The following is a 22790-nucleotide window of genomic DNA, read 5'->3' as shown; positions in this document are numbered from 1 at the left end:
AGCCCACCTCCAGGATGCTCCAGGCCCTCCCCGGGGGGAAGATCAAGCCGATAGGAAAGAGTTTCCCTCCAGAATTCCTACTTGACGCCCAGAGGACAGACAGCCAGACGACAGCCAGGCTGACAGATGGGTGACAGGGTAAGAGAGCCGCGGGCTGGGGTCTCTGCTCTTGGTTGGTTTTTCAAGGCAAGCCCTCCAGATACCGCAGGTGTCTCCCCGGGGACAGCCGCTTGGAGACCTGGCCCTCTGTCCTCCCTGCCATCCCTGCACGGTGGTAATGTCAGACCAACAAAAATAATAAGCCCGTGGAGGGGGGCGGGAGGGGGGGAGGTCTTCCCGGTGCCCTTCCTGGGCCTCTGCACGGATAAAACCCAGCCTGTGCGCATCCCCCCCCCCCCCGAGGATCTGCAGAACTGGCCACCTGGGTTCTGCAGGAGTCACCCCCCCCCCAGAGAGAAGGGAGCGACCCCTAAGGTGGGGCGAAGTGTCCCCCAGGTGGTGGTCACCACAGCAATCCACGGAGGTGCACACGTGGGCAGATCGAGGGTTTGGAGAAAATGGGGTTTCTCTTCTTCGGAAAGAACCACCTGAATGAAATACCAGTCTCCGGGGCGCTCCTGGAGCGGGGGGGGGGTCCAGCAGGTGAAATCTAGGGCCGGTGGTGGTGTCAATGTCGGCCTGTGGACCTGGGAAGGGCCCAAGAGAGTATGTAGATCCCATTCCCCGGCATGACAGGTGGGGAAACCGAGGCAGCAAGGGCAGAAGCTCCCTCCGGGGCTGGGAGGACCATGGAAATTGTTCCGTCCGCGCCCTTCCTTTGAAGAGGGGGCCGTGAGGAGTCCGGTGGTCGGGTCTCAGTCCCAGTGGCTTCGTCCCTGAGCTTGTCCTTCCATCCTGCACCTTCAGAGACGTAATGTGCTGTATCTGTGTATGACGGATGGTGCTCCGGCCCCAGCCTCCTGGCTTCAAATCCAGACCTTGCACTTCCTCGCTGTGGGCCTTGGCAGTCTATTTAGACTGCCCCTCTTGGTTATCCCCTCTGTAAAATGGGCTGTTAGGGGGGCTAAATAAGTTGATACGTACATCGTGGGGCACCTGCTATCCGGTGAGCAGCCAGAGAGCGTCAACAAATTTGTTTTTGTTTTTCTTTAATTTTTTTTTTCAACATTTATTTATTTTTGGTACAGAGAGAGACAGAGCACGAACGGGGGAGCGGCAGAGAGAGAGAGGGAGACAGAATCCCAAGCAGGCTTCGGGCACAGAGGCGGATGCAGGGCTCAGACTCAGGAACCACAAGATCATGACCTGAGCTGAAACCAAGAGTCAGTCGCTCACCTATTGAACCACCTAGGCTTCCCTGTGGTTTTTTTGTTTGTTTTTGTTTTTAATTTTATTTGATGTCATTGCTAGTGAGTGGTTACCACCCTTGTCAGTCCTGGGGCCGGGGGCATAGGTCACTATTCCAAAGCTGAGCCCTTGAGCAAGAACTCCGGGCCTGATGTAGCCGGGGAAATTCCAGTTAACCTGGAGAAGGCAAACTCATTACCCCCCAGGGACGCGGCTAGGAAAGAAACCATTTCCATGGTGATTGGGATCAAGGCCGGGATGTCAACCCAGAGGGGGCAATGAAGGGGAATTAGGATCACGGTTTAGAACCTCAGTTCAACAAGGGTTTACTGAACCAGGCCCTGGTCCAGGCAGCAGGGATGGGGAGGAACAGGGGGGCACAGAGAGGTTCCCTGCTCTCCAGAGAAGGTTCCGCAGAGAAGGAACTGATCCTTAATTAGTGACTCTGCTGGAGGTTGGATCCTAGGTGAGACCATGAGCTAAAGTGCCTGTTTGTCCCAGTCTCAAAAGCTCACAGGCTTTAAAAAAAAAAAAAAAAAAGTTAAATTCTTTTTTTTTTTTTTACTTTTTTTTTTCAACGTTTATTTATTTTTGGGACAGAGAATGAACGGGCGAGGGGCAGAGAGAGAGGGAGACACAGAATCGGAAACAGGCTCCAGGCTCTGAGCCATCAGCCCAGAGCCCGACGCGGGGCTCGAACTCCCGGACCGCGAGATCGTGACCTGGCTGAAGTCAGACGCTTAACCGACTGCGCCACCCAGGCGCCCCCCCAAAAAAGTTAAATTCTTATTGCAGAAATAAGATGCTTGATGTGGAGATTTTAGAAAACATCAATAAAATTAAGAAAATAAAAGTCACTGGGGCCTCTGGGTGGCTCAGTTGGTTAAGAGTCTGGCTCTTGGTTTTGGCTCAGGTCATGATCTCCTGGATCGTGAGTTTGGGGAGTTTGAGCCCCACGTCGGGTTCTGTGCTGACAGCACGGGCCCTGCTTGGGATTCTCTCTCTCTCTCTCTCTCTCTCTCAAAATAAATAAACTTAAGAACACACAAGAGAAAATAAAAATTACATATGACTCACTCCCAGATGTCTCTGACACACAGTAGGTATTCGATACATGTTTTTAAAAAGTCGGTTTAATGAACTACACCGTAAGTTAACCAACTTGGATTTAAGTCAAAAATAAAAACAATAAAAATAAATGAAAGTTGGTTTAATGAAAGAAATTGAAGATAATCACTATATTTATTCAATATGGAAGATCTAGAAAAGCAATAAGACAAGGAAAAGGAATGAGCTAAAAATAATCTGAGTATATCTTTCCAGCTTATATCTGTATTCTACATAGATGGAGAAAGATCATCATTCATATTTTAAAAGTCAAGCTACATTGTAACAACTTTTTATTTTTTTTATTTTTTTTTCAACGTTTATTTTTGGGACAGAGAGAGACAGAGCATGAACGGGGGAGGGGCAGAGAGAGAGGGAGACACAGAATCGGAAACAGGCTCCAGGCTCTGAGCCATCAGCCCAGAGCCCGACGCGGGGCTCGAACTCACGGACCGCGAGATCGTGACCTGAGCTGAAGTCGGACGCTCAACCGACTGCGCCACCCAGGCGCCCCTCCACCACTATTTTTAATGAAACCCTAGTGATACATCATTCCCTGCTGCTATACATCCATACTTAGGTTCTTGCTAATAAATATCCAGATGTGATGGACAAATAATAGCCTCCCAAAGATGTCCCCAGCATAATCCCTGGAATTTGTGGATTTGCTAAAGCGCAATTAAGGTAGCAGATGGAATTAAGGTTGCCTGTCTACCCAAAGGGGATCCTTGTAGATGACAGTGTAATCACATGGGCCCTTCCAAAGGGAAGAGGGAGGTAGGACAGCCTCTGTCAGAGTGACACAATTTGAGAAAAACTCAACTGGCCAGTACTGGCTTTGAAGAAGGAGGAAGGCGCCCACAAACTCAGGAAGGTGGGAAGCCTCTAGAAGCTGGAAGAGGCAAGGAAAACAGATTCTTCCTTAAGACATCCCCCCCCCCCACGAGGGGAGACATGCAACACCGCCCCCCAGCCGGCCCTTGATTTTAGCCCCGGACTCTCCGATCTCCAGAACAGAAAGGTAATACGTTTGTTGTCATCTTCAAGTACTAGGTTTGTGATCCTTTGTCACAGCCCAAGTAGAAAACTCCCGCGCTGGGTCAGAGATTCTGCGAGAGATTGAAGACTTGCGATCATATTGCCATAGAGCCTCCTCCGGAAAGGTGGTCTCAGTTTCTGTTCCTGGGTCTCTGCATCCCGGTTAGCACGAGCTGTCTTATTTGTTTGTTTACGGCAATGTCTTTGTGGCTTTAACACAAATGAAACATGCACACGGGCTGTCTATTCATTTTCGTCCCCACGCAGCCCGGTGTGGGGACTGGTGACCGTCGGCCCGCTGGCTGAGTTTTCTACAACCGCCTTGCAGTTCTCGGAGGAACCGTTGTGACCGGTCCCATACGGTAGGATCTTTTTTGCACACCGGCATCACTGTGACTTCCAGCTCCTCGATGTTGTGGCCCAGAAGCTTCTGGAAGCCACTGGGTGGCCCACCCTTTATTTTCTTGTTGCTCTTAGAACCACCGTGGGGCATGGAGAACTGGCCCCTGAATCTCCTCCGCGTCCTGTGGTCAGTGCCAGTCACACTTAATTTTGACCTGTCAGTCGGACTGGCACCAAATGAACTTCTTGGTGTGTGTGTGTGTGTGTGTGTGTGTGTGTGTTTGATGATCTTGGACTTCACCGGGGGCCCGAGGGCAGCATGATGCCAAGGAGTGAGTACCTTAGGCAGTGCTGAGGCAGAGCAGTACTAAGAAATTATTTTAAATTTGGAGAGGCGTCTCCCGTTTCAACCTGCCTACGTTGAATGGCTGTGGAAGGTAAATATTTTTGGTATCTAATGACCTCTCGCGTTTCTTACCTGTAAGAGGTCCGTCTATGGTCACTACCCATTTTTCTCCCGCCATGGTTCTATTTCTTCTGGAGTTGAATCGGTGTCATTCCTCAGCCATAACAACTACAAGACACTCGACTGTCTGTCGTTCAAGGGCAAGGCCCATTTCACAGATGGGTAAACTGAGACCGAGGATGGCACGGAACCCTGCGGCTCTTCTGGTTCATCTAATCGGCCCCTGTGGCCGTGTACCCAGGAGCCTCTTCCGAAGGAGCCAGTTCAGCAGGGACAGCAGAGGCACACGGGCTGAACTGCGCTCACTCTTGTGCGTCTGGGGAATCGTAAACACCGCAGGCTGATGTGACTCAGACGTGACCAGGCATGACCGTGACAGATCACAGGGTTCTGTAAATATTGTGTCAGGCCGCGATCACAGCGGGGCTCCCTGCTCATCCCAGACCCCCGTCCACCCTGTGGGAAGTGGAGTCGGGCCCGACGGGGCAGGACATCTGGTTCTCTCCCTCAGCTCACTGCCCGGACTTTTCCCAGCCTCAGTTTCCCCCCTGAGGATCTCCCGGCCGGGATATCCTGCTGAAGTGACTGGTCCTCAGCTCTTGGCAAGGGTTGAACTATTATACCCCTTTGAAAAATATTTCCGCTTTACCTGCAAATCCAAAGATTGAGATGGGCTCCGTAATGGCAGCGGCTCACATTAAACCACATTGTCTTACCTCGTCCTCCCAACTACCGTGCGAGGAGGGGAAACTGAGACCCAGGAAGCATAAGCTTTGTGTTCCAGTAAGTTTGTCAGGCTGTTGACCATCATCCCAAGTGGTTCCATGGGAATTGAGGACTCAGAAGCTCTGTGTTTCTCTTGAAGGGTTACGGTCTCCTTAAAAAAATAAAATAAATAACACAAAACACAAACAAAAAAACTCCGGATATAACTAGACATGGCCGACGTTGCATTTCCCTTTTTGCCTTGGCTAACCAGGAACTCCAAAGCTAATGTTAAGACATAATCGTTGGTTCTTGGGGCTCCTGGGTGGCTCAGCTGGTGAAGCATCCGACTTCGGCTCAGGTCGCGATCTCATGGCTCGTGAGTTCGAGCCCCACATCGGGGCCTGCGCTGACAGCTTGGAGTCTGGAGCCTGTTTCAGATTCCCTGTCTCCCTCTCCCTCTGCCCCTCCCCACTCATGCTCTCTGTTTCTCAAAAATAAACATTAAAAAAAAAAGACATAATCATAGTGATGTTATCTGTACAGATGGCAAGTCGCCGTATTAGCTTCTCTTTTCTTTCCATGTCGCCTTTTTTTTCTTTTTTTTTTTCTTTTTTTTTTTCAATGTTTTTTATTTATTTTTGGGACAGAGAGAGACAGAGCATGAACGGGGGAGGGGCAGACAGAGAGGGAGACACAGAATCGGAAACAGGCTCCAGGCTCCGAGCCATCAGCCCAGAGCCTGACGCGGGGCTCGAACTCACAGACCGCGAGATCGTGACCTGGCTGAAGTCAGACGCTTAACCGACTGCGCCACCCAGGCGCCCTCTTTTTTTTTTTTTTTTTTTTTTAAGATGAGCCAAATGCAGTAGTGAGAAGGGGGCGAAGAATAGAATGAGGAGCCCGATCCGTAACGGACTAAAATTGTGTTCGCTCACCACCTTCGGACCAGCCTCCACGCAGCCTTTTGGTTTTCCTGTTTTGGTTTCAGAGTGTTGGGGGCGCAGTAGCCTTGGGTTTGACACTTTCAGCAGCGGGTCACTTAACCTCTCTGGATTTCAGTTGTGCTCGCCTGTCAACCGGAGGGCATGACAGGGCGTATCTCCCGGGGCTCTTGCGAGAAGCAGATGAAGCCGGCCGTGTAAATCGAAGGCCTGGTATGGGCCTGGCATGGGGAAAATATTTGATAAACGTCCCCTGCGGGTATGAAGAAAAGGCTCTGATAAGAGCCAAGAGAGCAGAGGGAATGGCCTAAATGGGGAGACTGGACTGGACTCGAGGCTGGCCCCGCTGTGGACGTGCTGTGACTTCGGGTCACGTGCCCCCCTGTCCGAGCCTCCGCCTCCCGTCCTGCCGGCAGACGGCCCGCTCTCTCCCGCTCACCGTTGTGTCCCCAGAACCTGGCATTGGGGAGAAAAGGGAGAAGCTGACGCGGGCCCTGCCCCAGCACACGGTACGCCTCCACACGTGGCTGTCCTGAGAGTGGACAGCTGATTGGGTGGCCGGGGGTCAGAACCCCCGCTGCCCAGGAGACGCCCGGCCGGCATGGTGGACCGTGCCTGGGCTGGTGCCGGGGCGGCAATAAGGCAGGTCTGGGGTCCCGAGGAGCCGGCAGGGCCAGGACAAGCCTGCATCCGGGCCTAGGGCCGAACAAGCTCCTGTCGAGTGCCTACTGTATGCACGGCTCCAGGAGGGCACAGCTCCGGGCCTCACTGCACTCTAGACCCGCAGCAAACCCCTTGCCGCCCGCACACTTCACAGGGAGATGGGGCCATGGGAAACGGTCCAGAACAACTCATTCCATGGGGATTTATTGAGCACCTACTGTATGCCGAGTTACCTCCGGGGAGCACCAGAGCCTGGTGGGACTCCTGAGGAGGTATTCTCGTCCGGCTGAGCCGCACAGACTAAACTCGGTCGGGCCGGTCCCTCTGTTCCCGTAAACCCATCTTCCACGCCGCGGGCTTTGGGCGGCTGGGACCCACATGACTCCCAGGATGACCCCTCTTGTCACAGGCGGAGAAACTGAGGCTCAAAGGGGAAAGGACCCATCCCACACTGGGGATCCACTTCGCATGCAACTCTCCAGCATTCTCTTCTGGCAAACTGCCCTGACGCCCCCCGCCCCCCCCAGCCTTGCCACGAGTCAGGGGAAGGATGCCCGGGGCCGGGGGGGGGGAGGGGGCACAGGCTGAGGCCCGGAGAGGCCTGAGCCTTCATAAAGGCTTCCGGAACCCTCAGGCCCTGCTCTGGCTCCCTCCCGGGCCCTGCAACATCTTGCTGTGATTACTTTGTGGCGAGTGGGGTGGGGCTTGGGAGGCTCCCACTTGCACACAGCAGTGGGGGGGGGGGGAGGGCATGTTCAATAAAAGGGGGGCAGTGGCTGAGGACCAGGCAGGGCTGGAAGGCGGGGGGACGAGGCTTTCGGCTCACCGGCTTAATTGGGGATATAATATTTATTGTTATTTATAACTTGCTCTTGAACCCACGGCAGGAGAGTGTGTTTGCAGCCTGCACCATCCAGGCAGGCGTTAAATAATTAAACCAAGGGTCTAATCGGCAGTGAAACTCCCCAGGGCTCCCGCTTTCTTTAGTTCGCTGATTGCTGATATTTTGGGGGTGAAATATGACCATTTTTATCATCAAAGAGATCAGAGTTCCAAAGGAAAGAAATGGGGGAGAAAAAAAAAGGGAGGGGGGTGGGTTCTCCCAGTTTTCTTTTCCTCTGACTTAGTGGTCTGGTAAAGTTTCTTTAGACACGCAAAGATTTACACACCTTTCTGCAGGGAGCCTTAAATTACTCCCCGGTTCCTCACACATTTCCCCGAGCGCGGGAACAGTAAGTCATTGAGGAATGAGCAGGCCGCCCCATAATCGCTCCGGCGGCCTTTGAGAAGGAGAATGTCTAATGACTTTTTTTGAAGTGGAGGTCAAGGTTTTTTAAATAAAACAATCTGTATTAATGCAATTTCCTTTTTAGCTGTAGCATTGGATTTTTTCCCCCCTTTTGGGCGGGGGCGGGGGTGGGGGGAGGGGGGAGGGGGGAGGGGGGTGGGAGGCAGGGGTGGGGAAGGGCATCATTTTTCTCCTGCCAGACAATATGGCCCTAATGAGATACATTTATTTAAAACTCTGTACATCATCACCCTGTCAGGGCCTGCAAGAGGGACCCCACGTCTCCCTCTGCGTTTGTTTCGGATTAGTGCGGGCCCACCGATGGCCTTGCGGATCGTGGCTCTTGAGGCCTCTGGCCTCTTGCTCCCGCCCTTAGTATAGCCTCGACCCTTGCATTCTGTGCCCCTGCCCCACCCCCACCCCCATCTGATCACCCGGATCGTAGTACAGCCCTTGGGTCCCAGGTCCCCTGCCTTTCCCCACCTGCCTCTCGCTGCTCAGACCTGGTCCCCCCCGGTCCCTGGAGGCCTTCCTCCCTGCACCCGGGACGAAGTACGGCCCTGAGGTCATGCCAATGATGCCGCCCCAGACACAGCCGAGTTCCAATCCTAGCTCTGCCGTTCAACCCCCTAACTGTGGGCCAACGACCCAGTTTCTCCAAACCTGCATTTCTTTATCTATCAAATGGGGATAACAAGAGTTACCCACCCTCCCTCCCCGGGGTTGCCGTGCGGCCGTAAGAAGGTTCTGCCTGGTCCCCAGCGCACAGCACGTGTCCACTTACAGCCGCAGCCCCTGTCAACACCACCTTTACAGCTTCCCCAGACCTAGAGCAGAGCCGGCGGGCAGGACCTGGCCTCTTCCCCCCCCCCCCCCCCCCCGCCAACCCTGTTAACAAGCTGGCAGGACCTGAATGCAGGGCTCAGTACGCCTATAGACACGTTTTCACGGGGCGTCTTCTGGTGCGGGGGCCGGGCTGGGACACGGGGATGGAGTGGTGACCCAGACAGCCCAGCAGAGACTCTAGAGAAGCAGGAAGATCCGGGGAGCATGGGGGAAGGGGTGCGGGGAAGGGGCATTGAGCGGACTGGTGAGGCACGAGCAGGGTTCGGCAGGTGGAAAGGGCTGGGGTCCAGGGACGGCCAGGCAGGGGACCCACAGAGGCTCCCCCCTGACCCGGGCCCTGCCGCAGCGTCCCTTTTGGTCTCACCGTGACTCACTTTCCCCTCCCTGCCAAGAGCTTGAATTACATGATTAAGGGCTCCGTGTGCACCAAGGTCATGAGACATCCATTCCACACATGTGTGCCACGATCCTTCCCGCGCCCCTCGGGGCTGGGCCTGGGGCCACTCTGAGGACAGATCCGGAGCTGGCTCCCACCCTCCCGGCTCCCGGCCTGCAGAAGGTAAGGACGTGGGTGCTAGATATGAGCTGGACTTCGGCATCCCAGGGGCAGGGTGTGGTCAAGGGAGGCTCTGCGGGCTGCAGGGCGGGAGCTGAGTTTTAGGGGAGGAAGGGAATTAACCCCAGAGTCTGTCTGCCTAGAGCAGAGACCATGTTCTCCCCCTACAGCCCTGGCTGGCAGCAGCCACTGGAGCCTTGTTTGGGCCCAAGGGCTCTGGGACCCGGGGGGGAGGAGGGGGGAAGCTTGGAGACCAGGGGCAGGATTGCTAATGTGCTAAGGCGGCCAAAAGAGGGGACTAGGCCGGTGGCGATGGCTTGGCCATGGGGTCAAGGCTGAGAAGCTGTCCACTCGTCTCCATTCCCACGAGCACCTACCTGACCCAGCTCAGGGCAAGACCCTGGGGCCCGGAGGGGCCCGCTCCTGCAACAGAGAGACCCCGATGCCTCCGTTCCCACCTCCTCTCTTAGGCAGCAGCTCCTGCCCAGGCATAGGACCCACGTTAACCGCTGCCGACTGCCCAGGCGAGGTCCGCTTGCCCTGGCTCCTGCCCGCCGGACCCGCTGAGTTTCACGCTGCGGCCTCCCCAGAGCCTCGCCCGGTGCCTGGCCCTGGGGAGCGCGACACGAATAGCCACCAAGTAATTACCAACACAGTGACCCACGCAGCATGTCTAGACAGCATCCAGATGGGCCTGAGATCGGACACCAGCGCTGCCCCGCTGTGTGTTCTGTGACCTTAGCTGAGTCACCTCCTTCTCATCTGTAAATGGGAGGAGCCACACCCCTCGGCGTCTCAAGCGGGGGGCCGGGGCTTGATAAACGCTGGCTCCCTGAGGGGACCCTGGCCAGGCGTGTGGTGCTCTCTCGGGCTACACGGGGGGGCCCTCCACCTCTTCTCACTTTTGACACCTCTGCGGCCAAACCCCGAGGTGCAGCCCTGACCCCCCACCCCTTCCTGCCGCACCCCCCCCCCCCGGGCCCTCCCCCTACATCTTTGTCTCAGCCTGTTCTGTCCTTTCTGTCTGCATCCCCACCGGTTTCCCCGCCTGTGGTTTCTCTCCGCGTCTGCCAGGAATCCTATCCCAGAGGAACCCATACTCCGGGGCTGTACTGGGTTCCTTTCACGCAGTGAGATGGGAAGAGAGAAGGAGAGAGAGAGAGAGAGAGAGAGAGAGAGAGAGAGAGGAGGAAAAAAAATCAAAGCCCACATATTGGTTCCAGATGTGGCCTGCTCCCCCAGCCCTTCTCCAACTATTTAATTAAATTCCCCCAGACAGCCAGGAGGGTTTCTTAATGATCAAATTTCCCGGCTCCCCTCCACTCTGTCTCCCTGACGGATGGCCGGCCAGATCCTTCCTGCGTTCGCTTTGCCAAGCGGGGCCGGTGGGGGGGGCGTGGAGGGCTTTCTGGGGAGCACAAAGAACCCTGTGCCCGCCTCTTGCCCTCCCTCCTTCCCCAAGGGATCTGAGCCATCCCTTGGTGGAGCCTGATGGGGCCTGGCGACAGTGGCTGGAGGGCGGGGGGGGGGGGCCCGCGGTCCCGTCCTTCGAGCTCTGCCTCTGGGCAGGCCTGCTAGGAACTGAAGCCGACCGGGCACCGGCAGGTTTCAGATGGGGGAGTCTCTGGGCTCAGGACTCTGGGCTCACGGACCAGCCAGAGATGGGGCTCAGACCTCCCCGGGGGCCCTCCCCACGCCCACTTGGCTCAGAGAGGGCAAAGCCTGTGCCAAGACCACACGGACCTGCTTGCCAGAAGAGGCAGAGGCAGGGTGACCAGCATTTAGGAGGTGAGCATCTGCCAGGGAGAGGCCTGGGCGCTATTTCTCAGGATGGTTCCCCCACGTGAAGCTAAGAGTGTCTCTCAGGAAGCCCCCCGACTTCTGGAGCGGGAGGACACGTGGGCAAGCCTCGAGACCACCAGCTTTTTCTTCTTGGTGTTTTTTTTTTTTTTTTAAATGTTTATTCATTTTTGAGAGAAAGAGAGAGAGAGAGACAGAGTGTGAGCGGGGACCGGGCAGAGAGAGAGAGGGAGGCGCAGAATCCGAAGCAGGCTCCGGGCTCCGGGCTGTCGGCACAGAGCCCGACGCGGGGCCCGAACTCACAGAACCGTGAAATCACGACCTGAGCCGTAGTCGGACGCTCAACCGACCGACCGCCCCCAGGCGCCCCGAAACCACCGTCGTCTTGTGTAGACGGGGCAGTGAGGCTGGGAAAGGGCCAGGCCCGAGCCTGGGCCCCCGAAGCCTTCCTGTCTTGGGGCGAGGGGGCCTGAAGGGCTCTGTATGGACCGAACGTTTGTGCCCCCCAGGTTCATATGTTGAAGCCCTGACCTCCGAGCTGATGGTATTAGGAGGTGGGGCCGTCGGAAGGTAATTACCTAGTTAGGTTGGATGAGGTCATGAGGGTGGAACCCCAGGATGGGATTAGCGCCCTTACCGGGAGGACAAGAGTCGCCGGAATGCGTTCTTTGCACGCACAGGAAGAAGTGAGCACAGAGTGAGAGTGGCCGCCCATGAGCCAAGAGGTGAGGCCTCAACATGAAGCCCACCTTACTGGCGCCTTGATCTTGGACTCCCCAGCCTCCGGAACCGGGAGGAATGAATGCTGTTTAAGCCCCCCAGTCTACGGTATTTTGCTACGGCAGCTTGAACAGCTAAGACAGGCTCGGAGCACCTTCACAGCCTGTCCGCCTGGGCTTATAAGGCCCTGAGGACCCACCTCATCTGGAAAAGCCAGGCACCAGGACCTCCTGGTAGTGTCTGGGGGGCATGGGGAGGGACCATGTCAGGGAGGAGGCTGCCCTTGGTCAGCAGGGGTGGGTTCCCCTCGGTGCTTCTTAGGAGAACAAACGGAGGGAGGGAGGGGACAGGAAAGTCTTCCCCGGCCCAGCCAAGATCCCACCGCCCGCTCCTCCTGGCTTCCTGGTCCCTCAGTTTCCCCCCGCGCCCACAGAGGATTGGGCCTCTGGGAGAGGAGAATCGGGGCCTTGGCCTTCCAAAGAGGGCCAAGCAGGTTCTGGTCTTGAGGGTCCGGCGTCAGGGTGGGGTCAGGGTGTGGGGGCGGGGCAGGAGGACAGGGGAGGGGCAAGCGGGGAGTGGGGGGGTGAGGCGGGCCCATGACCGAGCTTCGGAAATATGCCCAGCCCTCCAGCTCTGTGCCTCGGTGCCCCTGCGCGCGTGTGCGCACGCGCGTGTGTGTGTGTGTGTGTGTGTACAACGACGTGTCTGAGAAAGTATGTGTGAGAGAGGGTGGGTGTGTGAGGCTATGTTGGGGAGAGCGTGACAGGGTGTGAGCACGTCTTGTGAGTGTGACTGGTGACGGGCACACACGTGTAAGCGTTTCTGAGAACGGCTGGGCACGTGAGGGCTGGGACAGGTTAAGAGCCAGGGTCTTCAGAGCCAGGGTGTGAACCCGGCTGGGCCCGCTGGCTGTGAGTCGGCCTGTCTCTCAGCCTCAGGCTACGACGACGTAGGAACCCTGCCACCACTTCCTTCCGGGGGTGTCATGACTGGTCAATGAGCTCACACACGCGTCAGGCTTCTAATTCAATTCACAGGACACGGGGACGCACTCCACCAAAGTCCGCCATTGTTAACAATTTATCCCTCACCGTCCCGCTGGGCCCTGTGATGCCCCAGAGGACGGGGGTTGGGGGGGGGAAGGAAACGAATCAGGTGCTAATTCCAGGCTGGGAGGGCCCAGAAGAAGGGGGCTCGGGGGGCCTCCGGAGCAGGTGACCCGTGTGCTGGGCGGATGTCACTTGACAGCGTTGGGAGGAGAAAGATTTTGTGGACAGCGCGGGGCCCGGCCCTGGTGTTCATGGATAGATGCCCGAGATACGGGAGGGGTGTGCAGGGCCTGATTCACTGCCTGTGGCTGATTCGGCGTCCCGAGTCTCAGGCAAGAAAGACACTCATTGGTACAAAGGCAGGAAATACACAGAAACACAAAGAAGATAAAACTTCCCGAGATCCCAGCGCCCGGAAGCCATCACCGCGGACATCTTGCCGTGGGGCCGTGGCAATGACCCCTGCCTCCGTACACATGCATACACGGGCACACATATACACGGCACTTTTTCCCAAGGGGGAATCGTACGGTACCTACTGTTCTCGGACTCACTTTGTTGAACCGCTCTGGGGCAGAGTCGCATATGAGGTAAGTCCCATAGGGCAGCTCTTATCACTGTTGGCGTTGGACACCTGGAGAGGCTAGACTTCTCCTTTCATGTCTGTTAACAGTTTCTCATCCGTTGTGACTCACCGGGGTGTGTCCTCGGCCCATTTTCCTGTTAGTGCTTTTGTCTGCTTGTTGTTGATTTTCAACAGCTCTTTATATATTAAGGCTATCCCTCTCTACACATTGCGCAGTCAGAGGGACTCCCAAGCTCCCTGGGGCAGGGACAGATCAGCCAGAGTCTGCGCACGCAGTGCCTGGCTCCAGGACACCCAGGCTGCCCAGGAATCCTGGAATTGGGTGGCCGGAGGTGGCTAGGCTGGCAGGGCAGCGAGGGGCAGTGGCAAGGGAAGAAGAGAGAAGGTTCGGAACTTGAAAATCAGAGGCTCTGAGTGACAGGGCCTTAATGGGAGGCAGATGGAGAAAACAAGGTTGCCCTTGCTGACAGGAGGGAGGGCAAGGGTCAAGGAACTTTCTAAAGATAGGGGCCTGGGCGACAGGCAGGCGGCAGGGCGGCTCCACAGTGTGATGCCCAGGGGCTGTGACAGAGCAGGGGTCAGCTCCTTACTCCTGCTTGTGCAGACCCTCTGAGGCCCACACCCAGAGGAGCCGCATGGCAGAAGGCCAGATATTTGGAAGAGCACCCCCGCCCCCAGACCTGGGTTGGAGTCTCAACCCAGCTGTGCAACATTGGGCGAGCCTCTAAACCTCTCTGAGCCTGTTTCCTCGTTTGAAAAATAGGCAGATACCATCATTCACTTAATGGGACTTGTTGAGATTGGCGAGTCAAGCATTTAGCACAGAGCTTGGCACATTAGAAGGGCTCAGGACACGAAAGTTAACTCGTTGTTCCTTTACCGGTCACAGGACAATCCCAGTCTTCTGGTCGGCAGAGCCCCTCAGCGGGCAACAAGGACCTCTTCGTGGGCTCCGAGACCGTCAGAGCTTGAAGCGCCTTCAGGTTACAGGTAAGGAAACTGAGGCCCAGAGACCAGAAGGGCCATGCCTGGGGTCACCCATCAGAGCGGTCTCAACTGGGTCCTGCAAAGAGACATGTTCAAGCCCCGGCCTCTGGTACTTTTGACCGGGACCTTATTTGGAAGTCGAGGTTTGTTTTTCCTTGGCAAAGGCGATCAAGTTAAAACGAATTCACACCAGATCAGGATGGGCCCTCAATCCAAGGGCTGGGGTCGTTCAGAAAGGACAAGGTGACTTGGACAGGGACACGGATATAGGGAGGAAGGCCACTTGAACACAGAGGTAGGCAAAAAACGGAGTGAAGCGGCCAGAAGCTAAGGAAAGCCGGGGACCACCAGAAGCTGTCAGAGGCAAGAAAGGAACCCTCCCTTAGAGTCTTTGGAGGGAGTCTGTCCCTGCCGACGCTTTGATTTCGGACTTCTGGCTCCCAGGACCGCCCAGTTTGTGACGCTTTGCTACGCCAGCCTAGGAAACCAGTGGAGGCAGGCAGAAGCCGGCCTCAGCTGAGGTGGTCGCCCCCGGTCTGCCCTGGAGCCCATTCTCAACAGGCCTCCTCCGGTTACTCACCACCTGCCCTGGGGTAAGTCAGGCCCCTCTGGGTGCCTCAGGCCCCTGACCTGTGCCACGGAGCAAGGGACCCTGAATCAAACGGGAAGGGCTACGGAGGCTCTGGGTTGCCTGTCGGCTGCTACACCATTCAGGACCTTGGAATCAATCGAGAGGCAGGCTGTGGAGCCTTAAAATAGAGGCAGACATCCCTCCCCCCACCAGGGTAACACCTTGGGGGGACCGAGGCACACGGGGGCAAGTGCCCCATTGAGATGCTCATTGTGGCCAGATGGGAATTTGGGCCCAGGCGCCCAATCTTCTGATTTTATGAGATAGCGCCGTATCAACGTGAGCAAAATGTCCCAGTGTCACTCAAGACGACGCTTCTTTTCTGGGGTGAGGGCCAAGGCAGGCATGTGCTGGGAGCCACAGACCCCGTGGTCTGCATCCCTTCCGCCAAGCCCAAGCTGCCCACTCCCACCCCTCTTTCTTGCCCCGTTAGGCAATGATGGTGGAGGCCAAAAGGTGTTTTGAGCGCCCGATGAGGATTTTGATTTTGAGGATCAAGCTTGCCACTTGATCGGCACAACAACCTTGTAAACTTAGCAACAGTAACAGCCAGCAATGAACTGCGCAGCCCCTGCCGCCTGCTAGTCGCTGCTGGGTCCCCAGGGAGCGACCTAGCAAGAGTGCTTGATGGTGTCTCCTGGGTCAATCTGTTCTGCTCTCGGAGGGGGTGGAGGGGAGCACACAGACAAATCACAGGCACGTCGGATTGTCTTCAAATGCCTCTCTAGACCTTCTCTCCTTTGCTCAACAACTCTTGCCTCTGGCAGGTGCACGTGGTGGGGGCGGGAGGCCGAGGCACCATGCCAGCGCCGGGACCGCACACCTCCTCAGAAAGGGCTTTTCCAGGATCAGGAAGACGTCAGGCCTCCAATATGGGACTCGGGGTTGTGGAGGTTCACATGTATGGCCTTACAGGAAGATGCCTAAGTGGCTCCAGGTTTGGGTTCCTTCCTGATAGATTCCACTTCCCTGATATTAACAGAGTTCTTGATCCAAGAATCTCGGGTGCGTGCGAGTATCCCCTCTTTAACGGATTAGAAAATTAAAGGTCACTGAGGCCATCCAGGCGGAAATTGGAAGGAGCTGGCATGGCAGCCTGAAGGGCCAGGAGCTCCTGGGGACAGAGAATAAGGAATTGTCCCCACCACCCGTCGGGGCGTGTGGGCATCCACTCAGCGTTGGGGAGAGGCGAGAGCCAGGCCAAGCCGGAGGGAGTCCTGGTCCGATCCGAGTCCAGGGCGGCTGGGCGGCGCCCGGGGTTCCAGTCACCTCCACCGCCCGGGTGCTAGCGCCGCGGCCGGCCTGGGCACGCTATGGGCGGAGCTCGGACGGCGCCCAGCGGCCGCGGACGGGATCGCAGGGCGGAGCAGGGCCGGGCCGGGCCGGGTCGGGCCGAGGCAGGCCCGCGGTGGGTGGCGCTCAGGTTGGCCGGCCGGTCCTCGCCCTCCACTCCCCGGGGGCCGGTGTCCGGGACACCCCCAGCGCTCTCCCCGGGTCGCGCCGCGGTTCCTCCGAGCCCGCAGGGGGCGCTGTCGCCGCCGCTCGCTTTCCTGGGCGCCGCGGACCGGAAGTGAGGGGGTCACTTCCGGCGCGGAGCAGCGGGGTGGAAGGCGGGCCGGCCGGCGGGGCGCGGGGGCTGGACCTGCAGAAGCCGGGTCGAGCCCGCTGCCTCCGGAGCGCGCACGGTCGGCGTCTGGGCCTCGGCGGAAGGTGCGGCCACCCTGCCGCGCCCGGGGCCGCCGCCATGCCGTTCCTGCACGGCTTCCGGAGGATCATCTTCGAGTACCAGCCGCTGGTGGATGCGATTCTGGGCTCCCTGGGGATCCAGGACCCTGAGCGGCAGGAGCCTCTGGACGGGTAACTAGCTTCCTTGCCGCCGACGCTGCCGCCCTTCGGTTGTCACTGCGAGTGTGGCGGGGACGGGGGCGGCTGCGGCCCCGCTCCGCAGATGAAGTTGCGTTGCTTCGAGCGTGAGCTCCTGCACCTGCCTCGAATCTTGCCCTCGGCAGGATGGAGGGTGCTCGAGGCCGGCGGAGGGAGGCCTGCAGGGTGGAGTGGCGGCCGGGCCTCCGCCTCGGTGCCCCACCCTGTGCGCTCTCGGCCTGCTGCCGGTTGCAGGGGAGCAGGGTGGAGTCCGAGGGCCTCGGGTCTTACCCCAGAGCGGTGCGAACCTGAACTTTCTGTAAATGAGTTTGCATTTTACGTAGACAGGAGCGGGTGTATCCGTGAACTTGTGGGAACGGTGTCAGGGAGTGAGGCGTTCAGAGATACGTCAGCGAGCTAAACAAAACCCCCAGCCCTCCTGGTGCTTCTGCATCAGAGGAGAGAGACTGAGGATCACGAGTCAGGTGTCTGCATATTCCGTGCAATGGAGAAGAGCGCAGAGGAAATGGGGAAGCCGGTGTGTGTTTCTGGGCTCCTTGGGAATTTGAAACACAGCGGGTTATCATGCATCTCTCTAGGGACTTGGGTGGAAACACAGGTTTTTCTTCATCACCGCTCTGTTCACTTTGAGACTTGTTCTGAAAACACAGTGTAAGGTGTTTCCTTAACTCCGAGGCAGTTGGGGGGGGGGGCCTTTTGTAGTCCCAGAATTTTTGCTGTGTACGCATGGTGCGCTCCCCCCCCTCCCCGGGGCTGGGGAACCAGACGGATTCCTGCCCAGGCAGTAAGGATGGAACCCTGATCTTGACGACTGAAGGGTGGCGGACGGATGACGCTAAGGGAGTGGGGAGCACTGGTGGGGAGGGGAAGCCTCACTCAGAGGAGCAGGTGGCGGCCAGGGAAAGAGAGCTGCGTGCAGGTTCACGGAGCTGTCCGCGGGCCTGCGCTTTTGGGGAAAGGCTCGGCAGGTCTTGGAGGTCCGCGCTGGCCGGGCAGGTGGCGTTGGGGCTGGGGTGTGAAGGGCCACCTTCTGGGGACTGGGAAGCTAACAGCCTCCGAGTGTGGGCGGGGGAGGAGGGCCTGGCTGCGGGGGTGTTGCCTGGGCTGCTCTGGCAACTTCTGCAGCTCAGGGATGGTCCGTGCCCCGGGAAGGAGTGGTCGCAGCAGCACGGCTGTGTGAGGCTTTGTTCCCAAGCCAGGGACCAGACTCTCTGGGCACCTTGGGAGGAGGCTGGAGAAAGCCCCAGTTCTTTCTCAGCAAACCCGAGGGGCCGGCTGGGGTTAAAAGATCCAGCTCGCTCTGTCTCTGCCGCAGACCTTTTCCGAAGAGACGTTCTGCCCCGCAGAACCAGGGCCCTGCGGGGGGGGGGGGGGGGGGAGACCACCCGCCCGCCCAGGCTGGCGGGTCCCACAGCCGTGCCCACCCTCACCCGGTCCGCCCCTCTCCTGCCCCAGGTCCAGTTATGTTGCCAGCGAGGAGAGCCGGATCCTGGTTCTCACTGAGCTGCTGGAGAGAAAGGCCCACTCCCCGTTTTACCAGGAAGGTGTGAGCAACGCCCTGCTGAAGATGGCCGAGCTGGGGCTGACCCGGGCGGCCGATGTTCTCCTGCGCAACGGGGCCAACCTCAACTTTGAAGGTCAGCTGGAGCCCGGGGGGGCCAGGGGCGGGTAGGTGGCTTGAGTGTGGCTGGGCTTCGGGTGGGCCACGTCTTCAGGCGCGGCTGTTCTTGTTCTCTCGGGAGCTGCCTCCCTCCTTCCTTTCGCGGGGGACCACTGAGGCGGCCCGTCCCCCTGCTTCCCACCTCTGGTCCAAGAGCGAGTTTGTTGCTGCTTCCGCCGTGTGACTGATTCAGCAAACTCTCCCGGCTCCCAGCGAGATCCCTGCTTCCGTTATCGTGAAAACGCGGCTGGTGGCCCTGTGCCCAGAGCGCGGGGAGAGCAATTTCTGCCGCTCGTTCTGAGCCATCTCACATTTTGGCTCACGCCAGAGGGAGGGGGCAAACACAGAAGCTACACTGGGTGTAAGTCAAGGCAGGACCGGGTTGGCTTCTAGCTTCTAAGTGCCGGCGGTGGGGATGGAATCGTTTTCCTCTCTGGCTTGCTCGCCAGGAGGGCGGGGTCAACCAGGAGAGGTTCAGGGCTGACCTGGGACCAGATGGGGGTCTTTGAGCTGACCCAGGCTGTGGCCAGGAGTGCCGCCCCCCCCCCCCCCCCCCCCCCCCCCCGCCCCATCTGATGACAGGCTTAGAGGGCGCTAGGGTCCTAGGCTCCCGGAGGGCCGGCCCAAGGGCTGAGGGGCGAGGGCTGTTACAAAGTCAGTTACCCGGACACTGGCTTTGAGGACGTGGCTGTCACTACTGGGGTTGAGGAGTTGTCAGTCTGGGTGTTTCTCCCAGCCGCCCGAGAAGGGGCGCCCCCTGTCTTAGGGTTCCGTTTTATAGAAGAGGAGAGTAAAACCCAGACAGATCAGCTGCCCCCCCTCCCCCCGCCACTGGAACGGCGCCAGGACCCTGACCGAGCTCTGACTGCAGAGCTTGCGCTCTAGTGTCTGATGAGGACGGCCGTGTCCTGCCCCTGACCCCTGGTGGTGCCGGGAGCCTGGGCCACCCCAGGGGGCGGGTGTGCTGGGGCTGAGCCCGAGGCCAGGTCCTGGGGTCCCGCAAGGAGGTGGTGATAGGCAGGACTGACATCAGCCGTGTCTGTGCCTTCAGACCCCGTCACCTACTACACTGCCCTGCACATCGCCGTCCTGCGAAACCAGCCCGACATGGTGGAGCTGCTGGTGCGCCACGGGGCCGACATTAACCGGAGGGACCGGGTAAGGGCGGGCCCAGCCTGCTCTGAAGCAGGGACGTGGTGGGGGGGGGGGGCACGAGCAGCTTCCCAGGCCCCCAGGCCAACTCCGCTGTGCTCTCTTGCCTCAGATCCACGAGAGCAGCCCCTTGGACCTGGCCAGCGAGGAGCCGGAGCGCCTGCCCTGCCTTCAGCGCCTCCTGGACCTCGGGGCAGACGTCAACGCGGCCGACAAGCACGGTGGGTGCCTCCGGCAGGAAAGCGGGACGGCCGTGCGCCAGGTGCCTCGTGCGGGACACCCACAGCAGCCCAGGACAGCGGCTAGGTGGGCGCGCGGGCTGGACGCAGCTCGTGCGATGACGCAGCGCAGCGGACGCACGGGTGCATCTTGCTGACCCGCCGCAGAGGCTTTAGGGAAGTAGAAGCGGCACAGCCCTTGGCCCCGCGCCGGCCGCTTGAGGGCTCTCTGGGGGAGGAGGCGGGGCACGCGTGCGCTCAGATTCTGCCGGGGGAGCCGTGGCTTCTCGGGAAAGCCTCGGCCCAGGCCTCGGGCAGCGTCTGAGTGTCCAGCAACCATTCTGTTCCTGGTTTTGTGCGGGTGGAAAGACAATGACCAGAAACCTGTCACCCTCAGCCCTGGCTCTGAGAGGTCAGTCCTTTTTGAAGTTGGCCTTCCGGGGGTGTCTGGCTGCAACTCTTGATCTCGGGGTTGTGAGTTCGAGCCCCACGTTAGGTGCAGAGATGACTTAAAAAAATAAGATCTTTGGATGGGGTGCCTGGGCGGCTCGGTCGGGCACCCGACTCTTGATCTCAGCTCAGGTCTTGATCTCAGGTTTGTGGGACTGAGTCCTGAGCAGGGCTCCTTGCTGACAGCACAGGGCCTGCTTGGGATTCTCTCCCTGCTCCTCCCCTGCTCATACACACATTTTCTCTCTCTCTCAAAATGAATAAACTTAGGGGCGCCTGGGGGGCCCAGTCGGTGGAGTGTCCGACTTCGGCTCAGGTCACGATCTCACGGTTCGTGGGTTCGAGCCCCGCACCAGGTTCTGTGCTGACGGCTCGGGGCCTGGAGCCTGCTTCGGATTCTGTGTCTCCTCTCTCTGCCCCTCCCCCTGCTCCCGCGCTCTCTCTCTGTCTCTCTCTCTCTCAAAAATGAATAGACATTAAAAAATTTAAAAAGACACAAAAAACAAAGTTCATTTTGTGATCCTGTTTTCCCTGCACCTCAGGGGTTGCCCTGACCTTGGCTTCCTGGCCCAGACTCCTCCTCATTCTCTTTCTCTGTAGGGAAGACCGCGCTGCTGCACGCATTGGCCAGCAGTGACGGGGTGCAGATCTACAACACCGAGAACATCCGGCTCTTGCTGGAAGGAGGTGAGGCGCGTCCGCAGTTCCCCGTCCTCTCGCTGTGAAACGTTAAGCGTCACTTTGCAGGGGTTTGAGATCTCCTCCCACCTTCTGTTTTCTTGACCGGCCCTTGCAGGGGCAGACGTCAAGGCCACCACCAAAGACGGGGACACCGTGTTCACCTGCATCATCTTCCTGCTCGGGGAGACGGTGGGAGGGGACAAGGACGAGGCCCAGATGATCAGCCGCTTCTGCTTCCAAGTCACGAAGCTGCTGCTGGCCCACGGGGCCGACCCCAGCGAGTGCCCGGCCCACGAGTCCCTCACCCACATCTGCCTTAAGAGCTTCAAACTGCATTTCCCTCTCCTGCGCTTCCTGCTGGAGTCCGGAGCAGCCTATAACTGTTCCCTCCACGGTGCGTCCTGCTGGTCTGGCTTCCACATCATCTTCGAGAGGCTCTGTTCGCACCCGGGCTGCGCGGAAGACGAGAGCCACGTGGACCTCCTGCGCAAAGCCGAGACCGTCCTGGATCTCATGGTGACTAATTCCCAGAAACTCCAGCTGCCCGAAAACTTCGACATCCACCCCGTGGGCAGCCTGGCAGAGAAGATCCAGGCCCTTCACTTCTCCTTGAGGCAGCTGGAGAGCTATCCCCCGTCCCTCAAGCACCTGTGTCGCGTTTACATCCGCCTCTACCTTCAGCCCTGGCCTGTGGATGTGAAGGTCAAAGCCCTGCCTCTGCCCGACAGGCTGAAGTGGTACCTCCTTAGTGAGCACAGCGGTACCACGGAGGAGGACATCTGATCACTCCCCGACTGAAGGCGGCGGGGTCCGGGCAGCTCAGCCCGCTGGCGGATTTCGGTACCTGTGGCAGCCTTGGGGAGAACCTTCGGGCCTTCTGTCAGAAGGTACGGGTTGGGAGACGAGACTTCATCCGTACTGAGTACCAAGAAAACCAGGTGGGGCCTGGCAGCTAGTCATTCCAGTCTGAAAAGGCTCGGTCTTCCAGGGGGACCGCCCCCCAAGTCTCAACCACACTGGGCAAAGGGACAGGGTTTAGATTTGGGACAAGCATACACTCTGTTAATTTGAGGGCAGCACCGGGCAGGGTAGCTGTGAGGCCGGGTCCCGCTGAGAGCCGCAGGAGGCTGGTCTGTCCTGCGAGGGGCCCGGCGGATGCGAGGAAGCACGTGGGCCCGTCAGGGCCCGGCCCGGCCTAGGCCGCCCTTCCCCCCTCCCCCCGTGAGATTACGTCACCCACAGAAGTGCTCCTGGCGGACTAAGGAGAAGAGCGAGCCGAGCCCGGCTGCCTCTGGCAGCTCTGGGGCCAGGTCACCCAACGGCCCCGGACCGGGCTCTGGTGGCAGCTCTGTGCCAAACCTGGGATCTCGGGGGACCGTGCCTTCTGCTACAAAGTAATCCTGCATGACCAGGGACAGCCCTTTCCAAGATGGCTCCATGTCGCGCGGGGTCCGTCTGGCGAAGAAAGCCACCAGTGCTGATGGCTGACTGTGCTGCTGTACAGGCTGAGCCCCCAGCAAGCCGAGCGCGAGTCGCGTGGGTCACTGAATCGTGTCACTGCCTAGGAAGGAAGCTGAGGCAAGTAAATGATTCACGCTAACGTGAGACGTTGTTCTTGGCTCTCAAGATCCTTGTGTAACGTTCTGGCCCCTCGGCGCCCCTCCCCAGCC

General features: G+C 58.5%; 1 protein-coding gene across 3 annotated transcripts; it reads left to right on the top strand.

Annotated features, from left to right (window-relative positions):
- The first annotated feature begins 9186 nt into the window (after positions 1-9186).
- ASB6 (ankyrin repeat and SOCS box containing 6) lies at positions 9187-22725 on the top strand. Of its 3 annotated transcripts, XM_045042751.1 has the most exons (7): positions 9187-9305; positions 14347-14447; positions 18415-18596; positions 19671-19777; positions 19884-19992; positions 21040-21126; positions 21236-22725. In XM_045042751.1, the coding sequence occupies exons 1-7, from the start codon at positions 9201-9203 to the stop codon at positions 21901-21903; spliced, it is 1359 nt and encodes a 452-aa protein (XP_044898686.1). In that variant the 5' UTR covers positions 9187-9200; the 3' UTR covers positions 21904-22725. The 3 variants fall into 3 exon arrangements, with proteins under 3 accessions (XP_044898686.1, XP_003996016.1, XP_011286681.1); XM_011288379.4 differs by lacking the exons at positions 9187-9305; positions 14347-14447 and adding an exon at positions 16672-16932; XM_003995967.6 differs by lacking the exons at positions 9187-9305; positions 14347-14447; positions 19884-19992 and adding an exon at positions 16667-16932 and having other exon boundaries at positions 21236-21340.
- The last annotated feature ends 65 nt before the right edge of the window (positions 22726-22790 follow it).

Source organism: Felis catus, chromosome D4 (genome assembly GCF_018350175.1).
Source record: "Felis catus isolate Fca126 chromosome D4, F.catus_Fca126_mat1.0, whole genome shotgun sequence".
Lineage (NCBI taxonomy): Eukaryota > Metazoa > Chordata > Mammalia > Carnivora > Felidae > Felis > Felis catus.
The sequence above is the reverse complement of the archived record's forward strand: the minus strand, read 5'-3'. Positions and strand labels throughout refer to the sequence as shown.